Raw genomic sequence first — 19530 nt, 5'->3', positions numbered from 1 at the left:
TCGGATTAAGGTCTTCAATTTGTTAAGACCTTGACAACTCAATATTACAAAATGTCAAAAGATGTGATAAAAATGGTAACAGCCTAATTCAAACTCTAACAAGAACGGGCCTATAGCTCAACTAAACTATGATCTAAAGTCCAACAACATTATTTATACCTTAATAACTCAAGTTTAATTGACTACGGAAACCCCTACTCTATGAATTGAATCTAGGAGCTCCACGATTTTAGAGTTTATGTCAACATTATCCACAACTTAGGCTACCAAATCTTGACCAAAATAAAGAACTTTTAAGTTTGGAGTAGATGATAAAGAATTAAATAAAAGGGAAATTTTGACATCGCCCCCCACCTTTATTTATTTTTATTTTTTTGAGAAATAGATTACGATTTACTTTAGTCGTTACAAGGAATTGATACGTCATGAAACCGCGATACCCGCTTAAGTTAAACTAATAATGAGGAAGGCCTAAACCCCCAACAACACGAAAGAGACCTAAAAACTCCTTTTACCCTCATTTTTCGAAATTTTTGATTTACATCCCCACGTGGACGGAAAACGTAACTCTGAGTTAAAAATTTGGTGATCAGGACAAAAGTGCCCTTATTTACATTTTAATCCCATGTGAAAATTTTAATCACATGTGAAATTATGTTTCTAGTGTGATAAAGAGTATGAAGATAAGAGGCGCTTTTAGAAAATAACATATAAATAGGACTTTGAAAGGGTGCGTTTAGAAAGTAATATATAGATTAGACTACTGACGGGTGCCTTTTAGAATTTTGGCTTTCTGCTCCATTCTTCTTTCCCCCATCTCAAATGGTGACAATCATGGAGAAATTTTAGGGTTCCATTGAGTAAGATTAAACAGTGTCAAATGAGAAGAATCTGAGTGATTTTCTAGTGTTCCATTGGTTAGATTTTGATGAACTTCCAATTTGAAGTTGAGATGATGACCATTATGATGTAGGAAGAGGATTTTTTCAAAACAACTTAGTTGAAGAATCTTATGATACAAATTGGTAAAATCAAATACTTAAGGAACATCAACAAGACAACAAATGCACTACTACATTGTTCCATAACTTGAATCCACATCAAGAAAATGTTAGTTTTTAGGTCTCCATGGAGAGGCTAAAATAAATCTACCTTGTCATAAAAAATACATTGCCAAATTAAAACATGCATCACTCGAAACAACAAAGAAAACAAAAAAACACCAAATTCACCAAATATTTCTCATTTATAATGGGTTGAAATTGTTAAATTACAAGGATACATCAAATAGATGGAATTACACACGGAAACTATTTCAGGGAATCAAATTCATTACTTCTTTTTCAAGGTATTTTTCAATACATGAGATTGATAAGGCAATGCACCTTCTTCACAAATTTCGTTATTTCAATCAATTCATAAACTAGGTGCTTTACCTTATCAGCCTCATGACAAAGAAATTATTTAATGTAATGAACCTTATAATACTATCTTTCAAGGTCTTCTTCAATAACATAAGGTTGATAAGGCAATGCACCTTCTTCACAAAAATCGTTCTTTCAATCAATTCATGAAGAAGGTGCTTTGCCTTATCAACCTTATGATAAAGAAGAAAACAATGAATAATAACAGTATAAGAGATAACATCAATCCATCCTTCAAATCCCCTTTTACATTCTTATAAAAAAAGTATTATAACTTCAACCGATTAGAGACTCCTCTAGTAACACAATCAGCACCCATCCAACTTGGTGTCCCCCATGACACCACTAAATCGAAAATCAGTCTACAAGATCCATCCAACATCTGATGTCATTACCCATCCTTCTCTTTCTGTAATTTTATCAACAAGAAGGAATTATTAGCTAATAAAATCTAAGAAGTTTGTATGTTATAGAAATGAAAAAGAAGATGACATAATAAAGAATGATTGAGAGAAGCTTACAGATTAGACAATACAGATCTGTACTCTCTCAATCAGAGAGAACTGGAAAATCTATCAGTCTTCTAACATTCAGACTAGAGAGATATGAACCGTGCAAGCTTTATTTAGGTTCCCGAATAAGGGAGGAAAGATCCCCGATTTCTGAAAGCAGCGAAACATCGATATATAAATGGAACAAGATGACCACAGCAGTTTCTAGGGTTTCCTTTAGTCTACTGATCGAACGGTTGAAGTAGGACTCCTTCAACTGCCCTAAATCCTACGGCTACAATTAATTATCGGCGCCGTACGTTGATTGCATTTGAATCTCCCAAAACCCTAATAATTCTTTAGTGCCGACAGCCTGTAGGGCCGGTCATCAGCCTCTTTCTAAGGCTCGGGCAGGTCTTCGGATAGGCCCTAATCTCGGCCCACTAAAATTACCGGATCAGTTGCCAGTTATAGGGCTGTGGCTGTTTTGGTTGTAAAGGCGTCAACGATCTCGATTTGACGCGCTCAAAGTTTGAGAGGGTCCGGCTAAAGACACCCCTCGAAGGGTGCCTATTAACACTCAGTAGAACCGGGCGAGGCGGGCCGTACTCAGTGGGACAGGGGGAGGCAGCCGAGGGCCCCCGCCTTCCCCTTCTTTTGACTGCCCCAAGTTATTTTTTCTCCCTCCTTCGTATCATCATCACACCATCATGGAAACAACTTTGATTCCAAACTCATCATCATTGATTCACGACAAGGAGTTACAGAGAGAGAGAATGAACTTTGTCTTAGAAGAAAGTGTAACTATCAAGGAAAGAACTTTGATTCCAAAACTTAGTCCCTTATTCTCGAAACGAAATCTAAGAATCCAAAATCACCATTAAGATACCCTCGGACTAGCCAATCTAAGACCTACCGGATCGGTTCGAGTTCGAGGCCTTGCTTTAGATCTCGGACAGATCGATCTATGTCTTTTATACCCCGATGTCAATAAGTGTTTGGGGTCAAATGAGATAAACTAAGGTCGATCTCCTCTCACGGGTGCAAAATAGTAATTTGATCGGGTATTATTTGTTGCTCCCTTTGAGAAATGCTAAGCAACTCAATAATTGCCCAATGGGTGACTCTATAAGTGCTTCCAAAAATTTCTCTTGCCACACTTTCCTCTTCGCAAACTGTACCGACATCCATTTTTACCATAGGCGCCTCGAGTGCCCCTTGACCTCTTTTTAGTATAACAATCCCAAAAATACTATTATCTACCCTGATTTTTTTTCCTTTGGTTTCGACTTCTTCTCTCTGATTTCTTGTTCGAAATTGAGCATTAACTTATGATTTCTTCTTCTCTTCTTTCGTTTCTGTGTATCTATTGCCTTCCTCGTAGTGAGGAAAGAAGGGCAATGACCTCCATTTCTCTTTTTTATAAAACCTAATTATTTTTATGGTTAATTATGTTTTTGGCTCCCAATTTGTGACCAACTCATTGTTTTGACCTCCTTAAGTGTCCGGCAGTTCGATTTGGCCCCATATTTTCTATTTGACAGCCAAACGTTTTCTAACCTCCCAATTTCCACTCTCATGGCATTTCTATAATTAATTTTTTTTTCTTTTTGTCCACCTCACCTCAACAATTTCCACCTCACATTCTTCCACATAAGAAGGTCGCCTGAGAAGGTCAGGTCGGGGACTTTTTTCCAGCAACCTTAAATTTTTGCTTATTTTCTTCTTCCCCAACCTCTCCCCCTTCTCCTTTTTCTATCTACTGTTCTCTCTTCTCTTCCATCTCTCTCACCCTCCCTCCTCTTCTCTCTCACCCTCCCCTCCCTCTTTTCTTCTCTGTTCCGACGAAGGAAGACAAAAAAGTTAAATTACAGAGATACCATGAGAGTAGAATTGGAAGTTCAAAAAAACTTGAGAGCCAAAATAGGATGTCCAGGGGTCAAATCGAACCGTCAAACACTTATGGGGCCAAAACGATGAGTTGGTCACCAATAGCCAAAAGGGAATTAACCCTTGTTTTTATGATTGATCTTTTTAATGTGTTTGTGGTACAGTACTAGTGATTAGATGACGATAATGGCCAAAATGGAATTAACCCTTGTTTTTATGATTGATCTTTTTAATGTGTTTGTGGTAGTGATTAGATGACGATAATGGTCATTTTGAGTAGTGGTCCGATATTGGGCTAGAATGCGATGTGACTCCTTCCGACAACAACGAAAGTGGTGTCTGCTCCACCAGAGACTGAGTCACTCAGGTGTATTGGTGGTGGAGCACCAGCAGCCAGCCTAGCTGAATTTACAATTGGAACCACTGGCACACCCAATGACGAAGATTTTTACAACTTTGGTCTTGTGGAATGTGTATTATTGGTATAACTTCATCTAGTGCGACCGCAAATTGCTGATATGCTGGTCGCACAGCCGATGTGAACACTACAGGCAGCTGCAGCAGGTATGTGGTGGTTGCCAATAGTAGAGCTACAGACAGTTCTGTTGCACAGGAGAGAACTCCACGCCAAGTACTTGTTGGTCAAGTAGATACTCAGATGTTGAAGAGTGCTTGCCCTTCTGCTCATAGCTGTGCCTACGGTTGATGCATATGGCACCTTTACATGCAGTCAAGGTTCAATTTACCTCGACACATTTTGTCCCGCGAGTAATTTTAGAAGAGGCTATGTTTGTAGGCAACTCTTCTCTCTCTCTCTCGCTCTCTCTCTCGCTCTCTCTCTCGCTCTCTCTCTCGTTCTCTCTCTCTCTCTCTCTCACAGTACAAAAGTTCAACTGATTCCCTTTGTAGCACACCATAAATATAAAGCAAGTAGTATATATACCTAGACGAACAAATATAAACAAGACAAAAAAGGCATTTTGCTCAATATGGCCTTCGGCCAAGCAAATAGTTTTACATTTCATTTTCTCCTTTTTTTCTCTTCACTTTCATTTTTCAAATTTCTCTACTTTGGACCTTCATCTTTGAAAGGCCAACTTAGTAAATACAACACCCAATCCTTCAACTCTAAGGATTTCTTTTAATTGGGTGCAAGACAAACCCTAATTGGTGCACGGCTTAAGCGTGCCTCCTTTCCGACATTTAAAACCTTAGCCGAAATTACAAACAAAAAAAAAAAGACTACAGAGGGCTTATATTTTACAGATATTTCCTAAAAGCTAATAATCTTTCTAGGAGTAAAAACCTCGGAAGCGACGAAGCCACCATGGTCTCATCTCACCAAAACCTGTGCATTGTTCCTCTCCTTCCTCCTCACTACTAAATAGGGTTTGGTCTGAACAATCAAGGCATGCTCCACATGCTGCATTATACGACCTGCACGCCGAATGACATACTCGAAGCCTGTTATCCCCATCCTTGTCACATTTTTGTATGGAGATCTGTAATTAACCAACCCAATTACTTAAATTTCACAGGAAAACACCAATCAAATACTGGAAACTGAGGTGAAATGTGTTATTGTATGAATCAGGCTCGTCTGAGTCCGACTTGTCTCAGTCGGACTTGTTTTGGTCACGTGCACAATTATCATTTTTCAGATAATATCAGCCAATGGGGGGCCTAATTCTGACTTGTTCTCTATCTGGTTTAATTGGATTACAATCCAGCCTATTTTAGTCCTTCAGACAGTCAAACAAATAAAAAGATTCTGAAATCTTACTCGAGGCAATTCAGATCTCGAGTAAGATTTCAGATCTGAATCTGACAAAGCACAGCAAGAGGCGAAAATTACTGCATTGATCATGACTTAATATATCATACACCCGAACCAAATACGTAAGAACAAAGAAAAACGAACTTACCCAACAAGCTAACCGCTTCGCCGCTGCAGTACAGTAGCCATTGTCAAATATATTAAATATGGTCCGACCTCCTGGGATCAACCGATTGTAGTTAGGCATAACAACAGCTGATTCTAACTGTTGTAATATGCTTGATTCACTAGGGGCACAATGTTGGCCCACTGCATCCCTGGCCAGAAGAACATCTCTACAAATGGAAAGGCTAGGTAGGAGTTTGGAGCTGTTCTGGCATGTGTATCCCGCGTAATCAGAGCAGCGGAACTCACAGACTCCATTATCACAGACACCACCATGTAAACTGCACTGCTCATCACATACAGCTGCATAACAAGAGTGGTGTTAGAATTTATTTTTAGCCCTTCCACAAGAACTTGCTCAGTACAAGAAGGCAATGAGTATTATCTGGTACGGGGAAGTGTATGACATCATAAACTCAGATAGACACTTCAAAAGAAAGACTTACCTGTAGAACAGTCTACACCAGTTCGTCCATTTTCACACTCACATGTCCCACTTGGAAGGCACTTTCCATGCCCATTGCAATTACCTGGGCAAGAACCTGCACATAAGAAAGCATAATTCAGTCTTAGACAATATTAAAAGCCAAAACTTTCTGAAGAAACTTGTAAAGCTAGCTAGCGAGTAAACACATAAATTACACACAGAGAATAAAGAAGAATGTATGTAGCTAATTTCCAGAATTTTTTTAGTAGAAAAACTATCCAAACTCCTTAAACCTGACGGATTGATCTCTTCAAGAACAACTACCCCCGTCATTATTTTTGTATTATTTTCTCTTTTTGTCTGCACTTTGAGAAAGCTTTATAACAACCGATGATATGTGCATGATTAAATTGTCTTGCTGTAACATTTTGCCTTCAGTAGATTAGCAGTATAGGTACCATCAAAACGTGCAATATTTACATTCTTAACTTAGCCAAACGATATCAAGGAAATAATGTTGCTTTTTTTACACTCACGTTTGCTACAATCATGGCCATGAAATCCAATGAAGCAGTGGCACTTCCCAGCAATACAGTCTCCATTAAAATTACAGGAATTGGAACATTGACCAGATACGGGAACCGGCAAGGTATTACAGAGTTCATGGTAAGCTGGACAGACCAATTCCCCTGCAGACAAGTACATATAACTTAGTATTAGAAGAAAGGAAACTCATAAATGTTGATGGCCAAATTTCAACTAAAAGATGGCAGAGCTATTTTTACCGTTGAAGCCAGCAAACTGAATAGCCCCCCCAGCTTCAGGACACACTTTCCACATCCCATCAACGGAAACCTATATAGCATAGAAACAAGCTTCCTATTAAACACTTGAACGGTTGAACCACACAGAACATGCAAAATATCATGTCACAAAATTTAGGTTTTGTAGTGGAATTCCTCGAAGGCCACCAAGTGTAAAAGGAGCATATTTTCATTTTTTTTTACAACGTGAGCACAAAGTGATCATTTCGTGAGTATGTAAATCTCAAAAGATAAAACCAGATCATCCACATGGGAAGAAGCTATACGCTTACATAAATAAAAATAATGTACCTCTAATGAGTTGTTTACACATCTATGCTGATAACACCCATTTCCTTGAGTTGTAGATCCCCGGACAAATCCAGTACGCACTAAAGATGAGGCCATACACCTGCAATAGAAAACGAGAATTACCATTAGCTGAAGCCGAAATATTAAGCAAGTAGTAACCTTACCAGATCATATCTCACCTGGAACTACTCCCTCTTACTTCACCTAGCATTCTATCAGGTGCTCGTGCACTATTTGTGTCTGTACATGAACCATCAGAGTAGGCTACAAAATATGTGCAATAATCAGCCAATGACGACTGCCCACCTGCATAACGAAGAATATAATTATTATGCATGATTCTGAGATTTCAATAACCATCAGTCCTTTCCTAACGTTAGCTATGTCAATATCTAAAAACTCTAAGAATCTTTGATAGTCCAGGTTATTCGTGTAAATGAGGCTTTCCAACCGCTGGCTCTAATAATTGCACACGGGACGAGGATCACAGCCAGATATTTTGTATTTAAACAGAGACAGTTGAAACATTGTCATCACACAAACAGATTAACAAGAAACTGTAATTACAGTATTACACATTCTCGAATTCATTGCATACTTAACGAAGTATATCGTACTGCATAATTTGTCGGAAAACAAAACCACGGTTTACGCGCATGTAGACGGGAACCTCAGAGAAGATATACATCAATAAAGTCAAAATACAACAAGAAGAGATAGACATGCCTTTATTGGGCTGTGGAAAGTAGCGCGCCCATTGAGGAAGATCTCCACTGTAACTTACGATAGGGCAATACCCCTCTGCTTCCCTGTTATAGGTACATCCTGACGACTGTGTTGTGTTGCAGTGGTATGCTCCCTTCCAGAGATTGCACGGGTATGTAACAAACTCTGTCCCTTGGTTGCGACCCCAATCTAAATGGTCTGCCATACTATAATTAGCTTTGTACCATCCACTATCTTCTAATAAAGCTAGCGTCATTTTAGAAACGACAGATCTGGTATCCACAGACCCTGTCATAATTTCATTCATCAGAAGCCTTTTCTCCCAATGTGATCCTGCACACGTAACGGTGTTCAGGAACAATTATTAGTACTCACATTTTCTTTAATAACATCAAGATAAACCCCCTGCTAACTGTGAACAGCATTCGGCAGGACAGGACGGACATAAAACGTATTCTTAAAAAAATTTCCTAATATTCGAGATTATGACTAGAAGCTTTAAGGTTCAAATTCCACTTTATACCAACTTATTATAGAACTGTGTAGAAAGAAAGAACGTACCTGATGTGCCACGGCCTCCTCCATCTTCTAGTTCTAAACCCGTAAAATTCCGTGAGAAAGCCTGCCCAAGAAAGAGTCATTACGTATTCTTTAACTTATTACATATAAATCAAGAACACTTAATCCATTCTTCTTTCTGTAGTGACAATCTCTACATCTTTCAGACGTATGAACTCACCCCATAGTGATGTCGTGAGTGCATCACAACACGTGGAAGCACCACACGAGTCACCATCCTTCCGAGTCTCTCGTCCATGACTTGTACAGTGACCTGCAAATAGAATGAAGAAGCATCACTCCAGAGCCCGGAAAATCTGGGTGTTTCAAAGTGCTCATGCATGTGCTAGAAATGCAGCAATAATGAGGAGATACTAAACAAAGAAATCCAAATTTGAACGGGTAAATCCATGAGTATGGAATAGAAAATGATGAGGTCAATGAAGCAGGTTCCCATTTCTTTACTACTACTAGTTTCGCCAATTACTATTTACCATTTAAGCTACTTGGATTAGGAAAAGATCACATGACACAAAGATAGCTAATCCTATCGACAAGGCACTAAAATATACATCAAAATGAATGTATCAGTAAGTACATTTAATACTTCTGCATTGAGCACTTTTCCCTAAGCACAGGTTCAGAACGAAATAAAACAGAATGGAGATGCTCGGCAATGTAAGAATAATTGTTGATATTCAGTGTTTCAGGAAAATAAGGATATCGTTCTTCGTTCATCAGTCCCTGTCAGTTCCAAGGAATGAAACTTCCCGAAATTTCACCGAAATTTCGCGAAACGTTTCCTAAAATGGGATTAGGTGCACGAAATAACACTTACAACTATTTCCTGCATAGTTTCCACCGACATGATCGAAATTTCCACCGAAGTTGTGGGAAATATCGAAATTTCCACCGACATGATGGAAATTTCGACTGACATAGTAGAAGTCTAGAAAAAAATTCAGAGAAACTAATACTAGAAAAATATCCATTTCTTCGTCTTTTTCATCTTCATTTCTCTTAGATCTTTTTTGATTTTTATGTTATGTTTTCCATGATTCTTAAATCTATTTGAATGATTTACGACTTGACTTAACTGCCTAAATTGATTTTATCTTAGTAACACCTCTAATATAACTGTGTAATTGATGATACCTTCTCAAACTAACATAGTTTGTTAATTGTTATTAGTAAGAATGTTATCTTTTGGGTGTTATAGCCAAAAAATTATTCAATTTACCCCCCGGAAGTAACTGTGTAATTGTTAATACTCCCTCAAACTAATAGATAATGTTAAACATCATTTTCATGCTTCATTATGGTTTAATAATCTTGTTATACATAATTGCATCATATTTCTATCATTTCTGTAGATTTGTAAGATTTCCACACTGACCGAAACATTTCTACGAAACGTTTCCACTTTTGGACCGACCGAAATTTCCACCGAAACCGAAATTTCATTCCTTGGTCAGTTCTAGATATAAACGATCTTATACAAGTAAATACCTTACTACGCCTTCTTTTCCTCTCATCACGAAAATGGGCAAAGGCATGAGGATCAAAACCAAGTACATGCATCACCTGAAATAAGGAAATTGTCGTATCAAAAAATTACCTTAATTTCCAGTTTTTGGTCGTAGTTAATTGACAACCACATACCTCATGTATAAGAGTAGCTGAAAGCAATGTCTCTGCTTCAGCTGTCAGATGGCGAGGAGCCACATTCACATGTCCTGTAATAAACATAAAAATGTCACATAAGCTCAAAGTTAAGTTAAAATACAGAAAGAGTCATAGCCGTACAGAAGCAGATGAACAGTCCATGACAAGCATTTCCAAATAAAAGTACCTGCAATTGCACGACCCCACTGATCACGTTCACATGCCACTGCCCAGGCCAGAGTGTTTCCTGTTGTAGGCCTGGTAGTTACCAAGAGTACCAAGTCCGCATCAGAAATGCCCTCTGCCAAGAAACATCAAAAAAAGAAATAAGAGTTAATCAGGAACAAGACGAGGACGCAAAATGAGCAAGCTATAGATGGTCATAGTTCAGAACTACCTTCTACATATTCATGTGGAAGTTGTACACCTCCATCTTGTCCACATGCCGAATATCCACTCAATCGCAAGTTCCCTTTCACAGGTTCAACAGACAAGGCTCTTCTAAACCAGTCTGCCGTCCTTCCCAGAGCCTGTAAAAGAGCTAAAGTTAACAACTTTGGCGGCTAGGTGGCTACCAAGCTTTCCAGGTCATTACAATATTAAGCCATGACAATCTTAAGCCTTGAGGTGGTTTGCTTTAAAACGTAAAATGTATTCTTGAGGCAAGGTGTGTGCAATTCTTGATTAACGCTGAAGACGTGGTCCATATCTGACACCTTCAAAACTCCTCATTCATTTAGTACATTGCTTCAATAGCTTTATGATGTTAACGCAAGATGAAAAAGGAAACCACATAAACATAAATTAACAACTTAAGGAGAAAAAGACCATCAAAACGGAAATTTATCGGCGCGGTAGAGCTAAGGTGTCAAGTGACAGAATCTAAGCGAGCCTCAAAGTGTTAGCCTCCAACTTCATTTACAAACATTGATAGAGTATCGTCTCATACTTAGCTTTTTATAAACATTGATGAAACTTCTTTTCAGTCATTTACCTTATCGGGCACTTGCAGGCACTTCCACTTCTTTTCAGTGATTTTTATAAGCAATAGTGTTAAGGCCATACAGTAGTCCTTGAGGTTAATGTCTTTCATGTGTAATGTTTAATCAGAAGAAGAAAATTGTAACTACTGGTGTCCTATTATGGCGTTTCTCCTACTCCATGTCTGGCATCCCATACCCATCTCGATACTTGTATCCATCTCCATGTTATATAGCTTTAGATTGGATATATTTTACAGAGACCAGAAGTTAATTTGTATTGGCAACCTAAAAGGCCAAAAACCAGTCCATCTTGGCAAATACTCATGTTATAACTGAATATGACATTTTTGAACTAGAAACAACATATATATAAACCCTTCACAGAAAGAAATAACTTATTAGACACAATATTTATTTTAAAAGTAACTTCGTAGACCGTGCTGATGAAAAGACTTACACCGGAAATGTGAAATTATTAGAAGATAACACTTCATGTAATATATGAGTGTCTATAGGATATCTTTGTGTCTCAAATGGTTATTGAATAATTAATCTGACGTACAGATAACAATATTAGATACATCCTACTCATTATTTTTACTCTTGAAATTCCACAACTTGAAGAACTTAACTTTACAGTCCGAAAACTCATTTCTATGCCAGGATGATAGATTTAGTTACAAATGAACACATCAGCTAGCTGATCTTTTTCTACGTTAAGTTGAAATGCACATTGTGGTGACACAGACAAATTTTTGAAGTTAAGAAATGAACCTTACGAAGACGACGCTTCTTATCCTTCTCAGAAATGTCATCTGAAGTGCAGTTATACCAGCAATCGCCGAAAATAGGGGGATCTGCTCGAGGATCACAGGCAGGTGTACCAGGAATGGAGGTCACTGGGGGCTCCCCAAGCTGGAGAAGGGGAAATCGTAGGAAATAAATTGATTTAAACAACCTTCCACACCATATAATATTACCAATCCCATCAAATATTTGATTGTATTACTAACCTTGACAGTGTCCCCAATACTTCTACAATCTCTATCAGGTGAATGGCCCACAGCATCATAATTCAAATATATTCTTATGGGTTGTCTGATATCCTTCTGAGATTTTCGAGACTTAGAGATGCCAAGCAGTGACCTCCCTTTGTGGTGAAGGGGTCTTGACATGGCAGACCGTTTGTAGACTTGTGGCGTAACCGAGTACTCCTTCCGACCAGGACGGCGTCTCTGTTCGAGTATCTGGTCATGAATGCAGGAATGTGAGAGAACTTCTTTCTTCACTACTTCATGGCCTGGCAATAGAAACTCAGCTCTAGCAGCTTCAGCCCAGATAAAAAATAATACAACCTAGTGAGCCAAACCAAAGAAAAGGAGTAAGTTCTAGGACTTTGCTCTGAATTGAAGCAAGTAACTCGATTAGAAACAAATGTATAAAGAAATCAAATCTCCAACTGACCCAATAGAAACACATGAATAAGGATAATAAAACCAAATAGAAGGACCAGTGTTCTCCTATCTGAATTTTCACCATACCTAAGAAACTATTGGACAAGTGAAAGAAAAATATGAATTTTACAGGAATTGTATCCCACCCTGAGCAGTAAATCCAGCTTAATTCGAATGAAACACATATACTTGTGTCATTTTCATTTATTCATCCAAACCCGAAACAAGAATTTGGGTTTTCCAGAGCAAGTTGAAACCTACTAATAAAAACTACCTTTGCCCACTGATTATATGCAGAAGAATCCAATAAAGCATACAACAGCTAAGCTTTTACAGTTTTATCAAACAAACCTACTTCCAGTTACAAGCTAAATCTAAAAGGGGGAGGAAGAAGGAGACTTCTCCTCACATTTTTAACCTAAATACCCAAAAAAATCCTAAATTGAGCAAAAGGCAAAAGCACACTCTATCTGTAAAGATCCAAAATTTGGCTAGTAATCCCAAATTAAGAATCCACTTTTGCTCTAAGAGACGGGAATTTTGATCTGCTACAAAGCAAAACACCAAATCTACACAGTCTCCACAGTTTATAACCCTAAAAAAGTCACAAACTTGAGTAGATGATTGCATTTTCTCCATATCTTAGCAAATCCATGCATCAAATTCCCACTTAGAAAAAACCCTAAATCTTCTACCACTTCTCAACTCAGAAACCCAGAAAACCCTCACTCAGAAAAACCATACCCAGTAAAGTAAAAGAAGAAAATCAAACAAATTAGTGAAAAAAAGAGTAAAGATTACCTCAAAAACAACTGCTACAAATAAAATGGAACTTGTAAATCTTGATTTGGAGGAAATCAGACATCTATTAAAGTCCTTCACCTCCATGAAATGTTATTGTTGGAGTAAATAAACCCTTAAACACCTCTTCTTCCATCAAAACATGATAAAGTTATCGATCTGCTTCAAAACCATGACAAATTTCTGCTTCTTCCGCATTCCAACCCTTCAAAAATGAGAGAAAATCGATACCCTTTATTTCTTTCAACAAATTGATTAATACCCAGATAAGAAATGGCCAGATAAAAAACGTAAGAAGTACAAAATCTAGAAAATTTTCTCTCTCTAGACTATGATTGTTATTGTTGTTGGTTGAACTGATTAGAAATGTGAGTACTTTCCTTTTAGTGGTTTAAAACAATAACAACAAACAGATTTTCAGTGAACTGAAAAAAACTCCGATAAGAGCATAAATCAGTGAAATATTTAGAGAGAGAAAGAGAGATCATAAAACAGGAGACAGAAAAAGTAAATTGAGAGAAACGTGGAGGAGATTATTAGTATATCAAATATGTACTGAATTTTAATATCACTAATGGTGTATAAATTAACCATATTTTTTAGTTTAATTACCAAATGACCACTCATTGCTTTTTCTACTAGTAATTATTAATCTATTATATTGAAAGGATTAATTCCTTTTTGACCCTATATTCAGAAATTAACAAATGGCCAATAGTACTAAAGTTTCATCCGAATTTTGTTACGAGTTTACATTAGAGCATCTCCAATGTAACACTCAACTCACAAAACTCAATTTGACACATAAGACTACTTGAGTTTCTGACAAAAAACACTCTCCAATGCAATACTCAACTAGTGTCTCAATATGATGTGGCAACAATAAATATTGAGATACTTAAAAAAACTCAATTTTTGAGTTTTCTTTTGAGTATCTCAACTTTTATTGTTGTATCTCAATTAGTCTATATCATCATTTTCTATATTAAAATAAGAAATAAGAGTAAATTTAAAGTAAACGTTGAGTTTTTTTAGTCTTGTATTGGAGATGAATTTTGAATTGAGTATCTCAATAGTGCAACCTAGGAAAGAGAAACTCAGCTCATACTTGACACATTGGATTAATTGAGTTTTTGTTGAGTGTTGCATTGGAGATGCTCTTAGTCCCCGCCCTTATGTTTCACATTTAAGACATACTCCCTCCCTCTGTCCCATTTTATTTGTAGTTTCGGAGCATTCTTATTATTAAAGACATGTTATTTATTGTTGACAAATACTATAGAGATTTCATAAACTATCCTCATTTAATATAAAGTATTTTTGTAAATAGGACATTGGTGAAAATGGAGAACCAATTAGAACCTTTCAATGGCATTCAAAACTAAAGGGTAGTTTTGGAAGTTTTATCATGTTAATAATTAAGTGAATGTTATAAAAAGAAAATGACCAAACATTTTTTTGGGACATCCATAAAAGGAATAACAACCAAACAAAATGGGATGGAGGGAGTCCCTCTTATTTTAATTGTTCGGTAGACAAATTCAGCTTCACAACTCAGATTTTAGCAACACAACTTTCACCAAATTTTTCGACAATACTGACCAAAATTTTCTGTCATTGCCCTTAACTATTCTTTTATCTTTTTATTTTCATATTCTTCTTGTTCTTCATCCATCTTGTTTTTGCCTCATTAGACATCTCTTGTCTTCTATATATCTCAACTCTTTCAATAAAGAACGAGATTCTTACTCGAAGTGGCAGGATTAAATCTTCTTTTACATAAGTCATACAATCACCAGTTGAATTAAAAACAGGAAAAACAACAAATAATAAATAGCTAACTACGTGTAGATAAAAACAAAGAGGAAAGATAAACCAAGTATTGGATTTGAAGCCAAAAACCCTTGGTCCGAGTGGTTAGAGGTATAGTCTTCCCACCTTAGAAGTTAGGGGTTCGAGGCACGCTAAACAATTCAAAAAAAAAAATTAGGGAGATTTTATAGGCCCCCTCATTTTTGTTAAAAGACCCACCCCCCCCCCCCCCCCCCAATGATAATTTACCAAGTAAAATGGTTCATGGGGAGGCCTTATAAAACTTCCCAAAAAATTATTGGATTTGAAGGTGTTATATTCAGCGTCAGGATATGAATCAGACACACTTCTTCTGGTTCACGTAACTTAGTTAAAGAGTGAAGATTAACTGAATCATAATGTGAATATCGGGCGTACAAAATTGCAACTAAATTGAAGAAGGGAGGGTAAGACTGAAGAGAGATGGGGGTAGAGGAAGATAGAACTCTAACTACGGTCGACCTCCCCATCGTGCAGATGGTTGCTCTCTTATCTCTTTGTCTTCTCTCTCCCATTCTCCTCATACTCGTCGATTGCTTTTTAAATAGAAAACAGAAATGGGTTTTCCATTAATGAGAATTCATTTTAGTTGAAAATGAAAATAAATACAGAAAAAATGAAGCTAAAAAAGCTACAAAAGGGGGAAAAAATGTAGGTTAAGGTAATATTAAGCCAATTTTGGCCAAAAAAAAAAGCAGATTCAAATTTGTGTTACCAATTAGGATCCGTGTACTTTCAACAAAAAAAAAATTAATAATTAGGATCCGTATTGTTTAAATTAAAATAAGGGATAAATAATAGGTTATAAGTTATAAATGTAAGAGTACTTTGGGAATAAATGAATAATTTTAGCCAAGTTTATATGTAACCTTAATAAAAAGAAAGTTTTATGAATTTATGCAGGGGCCAATAACAGTTAACCACAAAAGAAGGGCCAAAAAATTAACCCTATAAGATGTTATAGTGTTATACAGAAATCCAGTCACATGCATATAAATTTGCTAATATAACTCTATAAAGTACTCTGTTAGTAAGATTCCAACCAGATTAATTTTGAAAACATCTTAAACATGTTTTAATTTTTTTATCATGAAACTGTTGTTTGCCAATATAAATAAGTAACTTTTTCTACGTATTTGAATACAAAGCTGAATAAATTAGTTCGGTGATGCGAAAAATTCTGACTTTGCTTCTGTTACAATTTAACTTTCTTTTAAAGCTTAAATATAACTTTTAGTGTTACTTTAAAGATAAATGGCTTCAGATCAATTTATACACGAATTTTACTTGATAAAAATTCTCTTTCTAGTTACCTTCATTCCTCTACAACAAAACTTCCACCGCTACCATACCTTCACAAAGACCGTGGCCGCATCTTTACTACCACCACCACCGCACCTCGATCACAACCACCACAGCACCTCCACTACCACCAACCACCACCATCACTACCACCAATACCACCAACCACCGTCTCCCCTCCATCATTACCACCACTGCACCCCCACCACCACTACTACATTGCCACCAACAACAGTCACCACAAGCGTAAAACCACAACACAGCAACCACCATCATATCTCCGCGACCACCGTCACCACCAGGAACACACCTTTAGCACTACCGCTGCTACCATACCTTCATCATCAGCAATTCAGCATACCTCTGTCACCACCACCATCATTCGACCATCATTCACAATAGGGACAGTCTTATAGCTGAATTTTAACACTCTTCATTGGCATCTCTGTATTTTATTTATTCCAATAAATTTCAAATAATAAAGCGATTACATAGTGGTTAAGTTTAAAATTTATTTCTAATTTAATGAAGTAATTTTATTTTCATATATAAATATGAAATTTAGTAGTAACATTTAGAAGCTACAAATAATCTCAAAGTGTTCAATGCAAAAAATAATAATCTCAAAGTGAGAATGAAAGTGGGGACTTTTTGAGTTTTTTCTAGCTGGTTGGCATCATATAAAGATTTAGAAATGATCCTACTAAATGGTTCATATCTTAATTAGTTGAATAAGTTGCCAATCCTTGTCCCAGTACCACAAATAGAACCAGTGTAATAAAGTGACTTGGGAAATTATTATCACCAAATTCAACCTTCTCATAAAGCTTATAGACACATGAAAGAGGGATTTTACATGGTTAGGTAAACAAAGGAATAGACATAAAGAAAAGAGAAAAACAAAGGAAATTATGACCCAGGCAGAATTGGAAAACAAGAGTCAAAATCGATTTTTTTTTCAAATGAAAGAACAAATATAGGGTTAACCTGTTAAAACGAAAGATGGTCAAGTATAAGAGGAGACAAGCTATCGCTCAGATTTAGAGGCTAAACAATGATTAGCGGACACATATTGATCTTGAGAGTTGAAGCGTCCTGTAAGAATAATCTCACATAGATAAGAGTGAGACACACGGCTAAGTAATAATACCTAAAGCAATAATACATAGATTAACCTTCAGGTGCCCTTACTCTTTGGCAACGTGGCGATGACTCTTAGAATACATGAGAATTCAGAAACTAACTCTCAACATGGAGGAGGAGATCGACTGGTATATGAAAAATTTGCGAGGGTCATCAAAGATGATTATATCAAGAAGATCATACTCGGAGCGTACTTTTATCACATATGGGGCGAACGAAATGCTAGAATATTTAGAGGTAAAACTAAAATTGTTGAAGTACTTACATGGAGCATAAAAAATGAAGTGAGAATAAAAGCAGCTTGCATGAATTTGGTTGTGGAAGACACTTTAGAAAATAGGGGGTTCTTTGACAACAGTGGCATTCCGGCCTCATATACTCAACCTAGTAGCATTATATGCCAATGGGAGCCGCCGATACTGGGATTTATGAAGATAAACACAACTAGCTCTTTACGAACGAATAGGCAGGTTTTGTAGTTTTGAGGAGAGACCATCGTGGTAATGTCAAAGGTGCAATTGCAGGGGTGGTAACTTTAGCGACAGTCTGATACTAGCATGCTCGATGAATGAACAACGAATTCAGGTGAGATCAGACTCAAAGACGATAGTTTCCTACTTCAACTCTACTAATGCTCACCCTCCATGGCACTGTTGGAGAATATGGAGAAGCATTTCTCAACTCATAGAGTATTTTGGATACTTTTATGTCGAGCATGCGTATAGAGAGGCAAACAGGGTGGTTGATCATCTAGCTAGTTGGCAGACAGATTTACCTTCGCTAGAGATCATAATTAAGAAGTTAATTTTTGTTTGTCTATTTTTTTCTTTGTTTTTAGGTTTGAACTATCTCTCAGTATATCATTTCAAAAAGAAAAAAACTAAGGTTACAACACATAGTAAGTGGGTACGTTTGAATCGCCACCAAATAATATGGTAGCGCAAGAATGTTTTGCAAGAGAAAACTAATTTATTCTTCTACGATAAGTGACCCAATATATAATCTAAGATCTTTTCACTTCTTACCAACTGTGTATTATTATTTTGGCCGAAAACATGGTTGTTTTCATATTGTTGTAGCGGTAGCATCTGTTATTTCTTATCAGGTCATTTTAAAACAAAGAAAATATACAGAGATCGACATTTAGAACAAGTGAGATAGTCAAAATTTAAAAAGTACAAACTGAATATGCCATATGATATCCATGGACTTTAGTTACTTATATTTAGGTGAAGTAAGGTCATCTCTGGTGGGGTAGTTGAACGTAATTAAGAAATTCATATTTGGGCCAGTCTCACTAAGGCCTAAGCTAATAATGCTTTAGTTCGGATTAAAAGAGTTGATAAATGAAACACATTAAACTAATAAGGCATTACATGTCAAAATCTTGCAGGTAACCGCTCCCACCAAGGTTTAATTTCTGAATCTCATGAATTTAAGAAGAGTTGTCCAACCACTGCACTCAGGGGAGGTGCATAGACCATAATTTTAGTTTGTACATACCTTTGCATATATAATAATTAGTGAGGGTAATAGTTATTCGTTTACCGAGTTAGAAGCATAAGTGTTTACGCCTCATAGGTCATTATTTTCATACTCAATAACACTTTAGTACCCGATTGAAACCAATAAGATTACAATACTAATCTGGTAACTCAACGAATATCTCCATATTGAAACTAATAAGATTACAATACTAATTGAGTATACTAAACGAATATATGTCAGATATCCGATACTCGACTTTAATATGTGATT

At 36.8% G+C, this 19530-nt stretch overlaps 1 protein-coding gene and 1 long non-coding RNA gene across 2 annotated transcripts; both read right to left on the bottom strand.

Annotated features, from left to right (window-relative positions):
- Nucleotides 1-1227: 1227 nt before the first annotated feature.
- On the bottom strand, nt 1228-2144 carry LOC147532996 (uncharacterized). The gene is made up of 2 exons (XR_015227729.1): nt 1946-2144; nt 1228-1833 (listed from the first exon to the last, which is right to left on the bottom strand). It is a non-coding gene; the product is annotated as an uncharacterized LOC147532996 (long non-coding RNA).
- A 2713-nt stretch (nt 2145-4857) lies between these two features.
- LOC147532995 (metalloendopeptidase / zinc ion binding protein) lies at nt 4858-14278 on the bottom strand. The gene is made up of 17 exons (XM_086649265.1): nt 13477-14278; nt 12235-12576; nt 11996-12136; nt 10636-10768; nt 10426-10539; nt 10236-10309; nt 10083-10157; nt 8755-8847; nt 8577-8637; nt 8016-8348; nt 7469-7595; nt 7290-7389; nt 6960-7029; nt 6711-6863; nt 6194-6289; nt 5731-6050; nt 4858-5307 (listed from the first exon to the last, which is right to left on the bottom strand). Exons 1-17 carry the CDS (start codon nt 13561-13563, stop codon nt 5098-5100), a joined length of 2529 nt encoding a protein of 842 aa, XP_086505391.1. The 5' UTR covers nt 13564-14278; the 3' UTR covers nt 4858-5097.
- Between the last annotated feature and the right edge of the window lie 5252 nt (nt 14279-19530).

This window comes from Eschscholzia californica, unplaced genomic scaffold (genome assembly GCF_041429995.1).
Source record: "Eschscholzia californica isolate CP2 unplaced genomic scaffold, dmEscCali1.0.p SCAF_6, whole genome shotgun sequence".
NCBI lineage: Eukaryota > Viridiplantae > Streptophyta > Magnoliopsida > Ranunculales > Papaveraceae > Eschscholzia > Eschscholzia californica.
This window is presented reverse-complemented; position numbering and strand designations above follow the sequence as displayed.